Source organism: Rhinopithecus bieti, unplaced genomic scaffold (assembly GCF_001698545.2).
Source record: "Rhinopithecus bieti isolate Rb0 unplaced genomic scaffold, ASM169854v2 scaffold_19685, whole genome shotgun sequence".
NCBI classification, from domain to species: Eukaryota; Metazoa; Chordata; class Mammalia; order Primates; family Cercopithecidae; genus Rhinopithecus; species Rhinopithecus bieti.
In genome coordinates this window covers 383,250-392,000 of record NW_016809568.1, presented here as the reverse complement: position 1 = coordinate 392,000, position 8,751 = coordinate 383,250, and the positions used below count along the sequence as shown (strand labels likewise).

General features: G+C 46.5%; 1 protein-coding gene across 1 annotated transcript in view; it reads right to left on the bottom strand.

Annotated features, from left to right (window-relative positions):
• Positions 1-3,418: 3,418 nt before the first annotated feature.
• Positions 3,419-8,751, bottom strand: part of LOC108540608 (protein Shroom2) — a 38,179-nt gene continuing 32,846 nt past the window's right edge. Inside the window, exons 5-6 of the mRNA XM_017889731.1 lie at positions 7,984-8,256; positions 3,419-6,189 (exon numbers count right to left, since the gene is read on the bottom strand). Of these exons, the coding sequence (XP_017745220.1) occupies positions 5,923-6,189; positions 7,984-8,256 (540 nt within the window). The 3' untranslated portion in view covers positions 3,419-5,922. The remainder of the gene's footprint in view (positions 6,190-7,983; positions 8,257-8,751) is intronic.

Sequence of the window (8,751 nt, the reverse complement as noted above, 5' to 3'; positions counted from 1 at the left end):
CTTGGGAACCCACCTCTTGCATCACTATGGCCTAGATGTGAGACATGGAGTCAAAGGAGATTATTTTGGAGCTTTAAGATTTAATGACTGCCGTGTTGGGTTTTGGACTTGCATGGGGCCAAAGGGGCCCCTTTGTTTTGGCAGGTTTCTTCACTTTGGAATGGCATTATTTATCCAATACCTGTACCCCCACTGAATGTTGGAGGTAACTTGTTTTTCATTTTACAGGCTCTTTGGTGGAAGGGACTTGCCTTCTCTCAGATGAGACTCTGGACTGTGGACTTTAGAATTAATTCTGGAATGAGTTAACACTGGGGAACTGTTGAGAAGGGATGATCGTACTTTGCAATGTGAGAAGGACATGATTTGGGAGGGGCCAGGGGCAGAATGATATGGTTTGGATTTGTGTCACTGCCCAATTCTCATGTTGAATTGTAACCCCCCAATGTTGGAGGAGGGGCCTGGTGGGAGGTGACTCGATCATGGGAATGGATTCCCCTCTTGCTGTTGTCATGGTAGTTCTCATGAGATCTGGTTGTTTAAATGTGTGTAGCACCTCCCCCTTCTCTCTCTCCCTCCTGCTCCAACCTAGTGAGACATGACTCCTTCTTCACCTTCTGCTATAACTATAAGTTTCCTGAGGCCTCCCCAGCCATGCTTCCTGTACAGCCTGTGGAACTGTGAGCCAATTAAACCTCTTTTCTTTATGGATTACCCAGTCTCAGGTAGTTCTTTATAGCAATGCAAGAACAAACAAATACACCATATTATAATTTTCTGGTAAACAGAGAAAGAAAGAATATTAATAACTATATTTGTATGAATACATCAACAAGAGAATAAGTGAACTATATGCCCAGGAAATGGCTCTTGCATCTTTCTGTGACTACCTAAGAGCAGACAGATCATCTGGAAGGCTCTTAGGAAGGCTATGTTGGGTGAGATGCATATTTTCTCCCAGTATTTGATTATGAACATTTTCAAACAGCAAAGTTGAAAGGATTTTACAGTAAACACCTGTATACTCACCACAAACTTTCTGCCATTAGTGTTTTACTGTGCCTATCACATATCAATACACCTATTCATCTCTCCCCACCCATTCACCCATCTTATTTTTTATGTATTTCAAAGCAAATTGCAGACATCAGTATATTCTTCCCTAAACACATGAGCCTGCATAGCATGAAGTGCAGTTCAATATTTATTTTTTTCCTTTTTTCATAAAATGCACAAATCTTAAGTGTATGATGGCTGGATTTTGACAAAAGCCAACACCTGAGTAACCCATGCCCCTATGCAGTTGCAGAACATGAACTTCACCCCAAGTACCCTGTGCCCACCTCCCCCTCTGGAGACAACTATGACTTTGATATTTTCTACCACAGATAATTTGGCCAATTCTAGAACCTCACATAAACAAAGTCCTGCCGCAGGCACTCTTCTTACCTCAGCTGTCTCCCACTTGGCACGGTGTTTCTTAGATGCATTCTTATATTTTGTGTGTTTCAGTATTTCATGCCTTTGTATTTCTGAGCAGTAGTCTATTGTACATAGTAGTATCATTATTTATTCTCCTACTGATGAACATCGGAGCTGTTTCCACTTTTTGACTATTAGAAAACATTAGAAAGAATCACAGAACCTGCTCTACTTTATAGCCCAAAGTTTAACGAGAGGTTAAACATATAAATTAAGATATGACCATCATAAGGCCAGGCACGGTGGTTCACGCCTGTAATCCCAGCACTTTGGGAGGTCAAACTGGGTGGATTACTTGCGGTCAGGAGTTCAAGACCAGCCTGGCCAACATGGTGAAATCCCATCTCTACTAAAAATACAAAAATTAGCTGAGCATAGTGGTGGACACCTGTAATCCCAGCTACTTGGGAGACTGAGGCACCAGAATCGCTTGAACCCAGGAGGTGAATGTTGCAGTGAGCTGAGATCATGCCACTGCACTCCAGCCTGGGTGACAAAGCGAGACTCCATCTCAAAAAAAAAAAAAAAAAGAAAAGAAAAGAAAAAAATCTGACAGTCATAGACAGAAAGGGAGTTTAAACAAACACAAGAAAACACATATAAACCCAACACTGGGCTGAGTGCAGTGACTTATGTCTGCAGTCCCAGCACTTTGGGAGGCCATGACACGAGCACGGTTAGAGGCCAGGGGTTTGAGGCCAGTCTGGGGAACATAGCAAGATGCTGTCTCTGCAAAAATAAAAAATTAGCCAGGTGTGGTAGAGAGTGTGCCTGTAGTCCCAGCTACTTGGGAGGCTGAGGTGGGAGGATCACTTGAGCCCTGGAGTTGGAGGTTGCAGTGAGTCATGGTCGCACCACGGCACTCCAGTCTGGGCTACAGACAGAGCAAGACTGCGTCTTTTTTCCTAAATGTTTTCCCATAACCCTGATGCCTAACCTTCAGGTCTCACAAATCTGCTCCCTAGCAGAAACATTTCTAATCCTACCAATTAAAAGAAACCAACCGTATCTATCTCTCGGGTGGTTCTGGCAGGCGGATCTATTCTGACTGTGGCAGGGGGATCTATTCTGACTGCAGAGACAGTGTTTCCTCCAGGTGCACAACAGGATGAGAGCTGTAATTCATAGCTTATGCAGCCGTGCTGTGAACCAAGCACGGCGTCTAAGCACATGAACATTTATCAACTCATTTGACCTCACAGCAGCCCATCTCCAATTATGAGAGAGGAAGCTGGGGCTCACAGAGGCTGGGTTACTTGCTGTGGCCACACAACTAAGAAGTGACAGAGGTGGCTTTGCTCCAGGCAACTTGACTGCATGGTCCCAGCTGCTTTGGTGCCACCCCGTATCAGTAGACATTAGGGGGCGGGCGAGACGGAGCCCATGGAAAGCCTCAATTCTTCATCCCTCCCTGTGTCCACAGTCTGCCATGTGAATTTGTGGTTCCTCCACTAAAGAGGTGGAGCCTGTTCCACACTCTTTGATGCCGGGGTTGGCCAGGAGACGTGCTTTGCCAGAAGAAGGTTAGCAGGTATGACAGGACAAAGCCAGGAGAAGCCCCTTTGTGACGGGGTGTATTGTCTTGTGCCCCTGCCATGAACACATTCAGCCACACTGCTGGTCCCACAAGGAAGAGAAGAGGCACACAGCACAGAGTCCGGGCCGAATTAGCTCATCTACAAATTCATGAGCTAAGTCAATACTTTGTTGCAGATTATTGCTGACATTTTATAATTTGTTACACAGCATTACTGGGGCACCAGCTAACTGATGCAACCTGGTCCCTGTTTCTTTACTACAAACCGACTAGTGTAAATAAATTACACACATATAATTGAGCCCACAGTTTACTCAGATGGCTTAAGAATCTGACATATGGTGAGGATATTCTTTTTTTACGAAAGCTGTAAGGTAGGTAAATCAAAGACATGCTCCATTCACTTGAAGAGACACTTTATTTTGTTACAGTCAAGCAGGATGATCTGTTGATAGGTGAGTGGTAAGTGTCGAGCATGAAATCTACACACATTTGCTGCGGTGGACTGAAGGATACAAGCCACAGGCCACCTCCCATAGGCAGAGCCCTCCACAGCCACGCTACAAGAGGGGGAAGGAGCAGCTGCCACCCAAGAACACCAGGGCCAACCATTAGCACCAGATTGCTTTTCTATGAATAATACAACTAGATAACAGAGTTATGGATGTTGACTCACTAGAATCTTTGGGTCCCCACTAACCAGACGTTTCAGAGGCAAACAGGGGAACTGACAGGACAGCTGACTCGATGTGCTTTGCTACAAGGATACGCGAGCACTATGTATTGCTATGTAGAAGAGAGAGTCCTAAAAAGACATCAAAAGGCTGAGTACAGACACACAAATTGGATTATTCACATTTTACACACATATCAAAATGACCACAATACTGTATTTGAGGGCAAAGAATAACAGGTAAAAGCTCTGTCAAACAAAATTCTCTGAAATTCCTTGGGTCCTCTCCCTGAGGGAGAAAGATGGGGCTAAGTGCACAGCTAGCTTCACCTTTTCAGACTGACCAACATTCACAGCGAGTGACCACCAGCTGGAGAGGAGGAGGGAGCTTGGCTGGCAGAACAGGGATTTTTCAAGTTAGCAAGAGCTTAATTGAACAGGAATACACACTTTTGGAAAGACATTTATCCTTCTGGCATTGATAGGCTGCCAAAAAAGCTGTTTATTGCCTGCATCATTGAGCTTGCCAGTTTGGACTTGGCTCTATAGAAGGCATTACCGCCAACACGGCCCCTCTGGCTCAGGCAGTGTGGATTCCAGTCTTTTAAGACATCTGTGTGTGTGCGTCTGTGCACGCGCACGTGTCTGCTTTGGTAAGGCTGTGGTCACTGCTGCTGACAAAATGAAATCTCCATTCCACTGGAAAACATCTTTTATGGGAATAAGGGGAAGTCAGGATTAAAATGATCTGTTGATCCAACAAATGCCCTAATACGGCCTAAACACGAAGTCACCCAAGGGATTCACTCACCATTAACATGCATTTAATTAAACATTTTTTGAAGAAATACACTGAATCTGCAATTATTAGATAAAAATAAGTAAGTTATAAATTATAACCAAGCCATCGGCGGCTGAACGTCTTTTCGTGTGCTTGTTTGCCACGCGTGTATGCTCTTTGGTGAAGTGTCTATTCAAGTCTTTTGCCTGCTTTTCATTTGGGCTGTTTGTTTTCTTACTATCCAGTTTGAGAGTTCTTTGTACATCCTGGACACAAACCTTTTGTCAGATACATGATTTGCAAATATTTTCTCCCAGTCTGTGACTTGTCAATTGGAAACTGACAGCATGACAGTGTTTTCTTTTAATAAACCAGGCTCTCTTTAGAGTCCTGCCATTTCAGTCAAGGAAATGGGCATAGAATCTTTAAACTTCATGGCAGAAAAAGATCAAGCTCAGGAGTTGTGTAGTCCACGGGACCTCTGAAGAGCCAGAGGAAGGGGTCTTCCCGTACATGGAATGTGGCCCTCATGCCACGCTAAATGATTTAAGGAGGAAACAATGGAAAAGTAGCCAATTATGATGGACAACCATATGCATACAAAATACATGGGGGGAAAGCAACTGAAAAAATATTCTGTTGGTCTTGAGGAACGGCTAACAAGCACATTACTACTGGACACACTCTTAACCAAAAAATTTTACTTTGCAGAAAAACTGTGATGTTAGGTGAGAAGGACTAAAGCTATTTGCCTGCTTGATGCGTGACTGTGTTTTTTAAAGCATGCACGTTATTTCTTTAAGTGGCAATTTAATCTTAGAATGAGTGAACCTAACCACACAGGTTGTTCCTTTCACAGTTGGTTTTTAACCATTAGGAAACTATTCACCTTTCCAAAAAGTTAATAAATTATCATCATCATGATGATGACTTCTGCTGGGCCAGAGAACATCATTAGATAACAGAGACAAATGCTCACACTGTTGAACGAGCAGGGACAAAACCTGGCAGCCCATGCCTGGATGAATCACAAGAGAAGATGCGCACCAGGGTCCCCCTCGCATGCACGTCATGATGTGCTGGCCACTGTCCAAGCAGTTGGCTCAGCATCTGAAGACGGGAGGAACAACGGGTTTCCCACTGACAGTGACCACTCAGCATGCACCACAGGCCCAGCCCACAGCCCATGCAGTGGAAACTCACATCCGGCAGAGCCTAGTGTCAGATGTAGTTATGTGTAAAGGAAAATGGCTCTCAGCAATCAAAAGGGAAACTAAAACATTAAATAAATCATCCCACACAAACACAAAAGTTATTGCTTTTCTAACAGCCTCTTTGCTATGGGAGAAGTTTGTTTCCAGGGCATGGACACGGCCGGGGTCTTCGCGAGTATCCTTGGGAGCGGAGCTGGAGCTCGGAGCCCCTTGCCCCTCCACGGGGACTGCTCTCTTATTTGCCCCTTTCAGGCTGAAGGCTGTCGAATAAGCACTTCAGCTGCTCTTCACCAAGGTGGATTTTATCTTCCAGCTCCCGCTGCTCGATGATGAGGGCCGACTTCATCTTCACGAAGTGCTCATAGTCCGCGAGGCTCTCCTCGCTCAGATAGTTGGCCAAAATGTCAAAGACAATGCGTTCGCGGCGGTCCAGGTTCTCCTTGAGCTCCTTGGCGTCCTCGTGCTGCTGGATCAGGACTCTCTGCTTCTCAAGCAGTGATTGCTGTTGACAGACAAACAAGCCTGTTGAGGACCAGGATGAAAGCCGGGGCACTGGCCAACCCTTGAAGACACTGGCAACTTGTGGGCTGGTCCCACAACTTATTGATGGAAACCCTGATGCCACCAGAGATCCGATGGGGTCCACAGAGACAAACCCAGGGCCCAGGACCCGGGGCCACGTGTCCCATGGCTGCAGCGGGCCAGCCTGAGGCCCCCAGAAGCCGCCCACAGGCCTCTCTGGGTTTCCTCTTGCTGTCTGAGCCTGCCTCTCTCCCACCTGCCTTGAATGGTGAGCAGAAGAGTCACCAAGGGACTCACGACAGAATTCTGAGATGCTGCAAAGGGCAAAGGACTGCGGGGCCCTCCTGGTATCAAGGTCCGCTCCATGGGAACACCGTGGGACAGCTGGTCACATGGGAGGACTGGAGAGGAATTCAGGGCAGGCTTGTTAAACGCTCCTGGCAGAAGGAGGAGAAGCCCTCCAACCTGCAGAGCATGTCTGCACACAAGGAAGCCCGAGGGTGAAGACGCAGTGCTGTGCACAGGTGTCGGCCAGCAGCCGCCTCGGGCACGGTGCCACCCTGACCTAGCTCGTTCCACGACACAGTAACTAAGCACTTGGCTGAGTGTAGAAGGGCACGGTCTCCAAGTCCAGCTCCAGGACAGCGTTCTGCGTGGCCCAAATCACCCTCACCTGGAGAAAGGGGCGAGGTGCTGCTTCTGCTCCCCTTCTGAGAGAGGTTAAGATGTTTTATTCATGATACAGATGAACATTCTGAAGGCCTGTTCTGTGCAAACAAAACTAGCTGTTTTATTGATATTTGGCCTATGAGGTAAAAGCCAACAAGGCAGCTATTATTTCCCTTGGTTCATATGTGAAAGGACGAAAAGACAGACCCACTGAGAAACGCCTTGAGAGCTGCACGCCTCAGGAACAGCAGAAAAGTCAGGTGCACTGTCTGGTTCCTTCTAGACTGATATATGCCCTCTTGTTAAACCACGGCTACAACAACCACAAGAAAATAGCTATCATTGAGTACTTACGATCGTCACCAGGCAGGTATGTCTGTTACGGACTTATACATGGTAAAAGAAAAGTTAAAAAACAACAACAACATGATTTTTCTAAGAAGAGACGATTATCAGTAAGTCAATAGGAATATCTGAAAATATGTCAAAAAGAGGTAACACTTCTTTGGGAAGATCCCACAGCCCTGCAGTCCAATGACAGTTCAACTCCCTGCATCTGATAAGCACCTTTTCCCCTCAATTAAAAGGAAGGAGGCCGGGCACGGTTGCGCACACCTGTAATCCCAGCACTTTGGGAGACTGAGGTAGGCGAATCACTTGAGCTCAGGAGTTCCAGACCAGCCTGACCAACATGGTGAAATCATGTCTCTACCAAAAAAATACAAAATTAGCCGGGCATGGTGGCATGCACCTGTGAGCTCAGCTACCTGGGAATCTGAGGTGGGAGAATCTCTTGAACCTCAGGAGGCAGAGGCTGCAGTGAGCCGAGATCACACCACTGCACTCCGGCCTCGGCGACAGAATGAGACCCTGTCACAAACAAACAAACAAACAAACAAACAAACAAACAAACAAAAAACTAAAGAAATATAAAAGGAAGGAGAGGGTATAGCGTGTGCACTGTCTTGACAAGGTCTGCAGGAGGAGGTGGACAGGCCAGGTGGAAGCTATGCTAGGCTCCAAGGAGCTGACTTTCACAACACTCGAAAAACAGCCTTCCCACGAGACCATCCCCCACTTCCAAGTCAGACGCATCTGTACTTACCCGATCACCAGGAGAAGCGCTGTCGTCCAAATTGTTGAGGGCATTCTCCACCCGGGCCAGGCGGCCTGACAGTGACAGCAGGAGGTTCACCACTTTGTCCAGGTCTCCAATGAACATCCGGAACTTGTCAAACTCACTGGGCTTGCAGACGCCTTTCACGATGGCCTCTACCTCGGCCCCCAGCACAGTGTTGGCCTGCACGTCCTCCAGCAGGCTCTCGCGGGCTTCCCGAAGCACCTGCAGCTTGCGGCTGATGCTCTCGATGAGCTCCTGCTGTTGGGCGTGGGATGGCAAGGGAACACGGAGACACTAGTTAGGCCGGCCCCTACCCCGGCCACACTGCTCACTGCCACCTTGGTGCACCTACGTGAAAAGTGCAGCTGACCTGCGTGAAAGCTCACTTTTGCATCATCAAATAATAGGGGATTTATACGACTAAGGGAAAAGAATGACTCCTAATGATACTATCGGCATTTAAAAATAAAACAAAATAAACCTGTTCTCGTTCTGTTCATGCCCTATCAGAGAACATTGGAGTTGTGGCCCTGATGCTCATCATGGTAGATGCAGTTTTAACCCATATCTTTGGAAGGAGTCATAGACCTATGTATTCTGTCCTTTGGAATTTTCTCATTTAAAGACTCACACAGAGAGAAAGTATTGAGTCTTATGTCCAGCACCGAATTCCATGACTAGTAAGTGTCCTGTACATATAATTATTGTCGCTAGCAATTTTTATTTAATTTTTGTTTTTTGAGACAGGGTCTT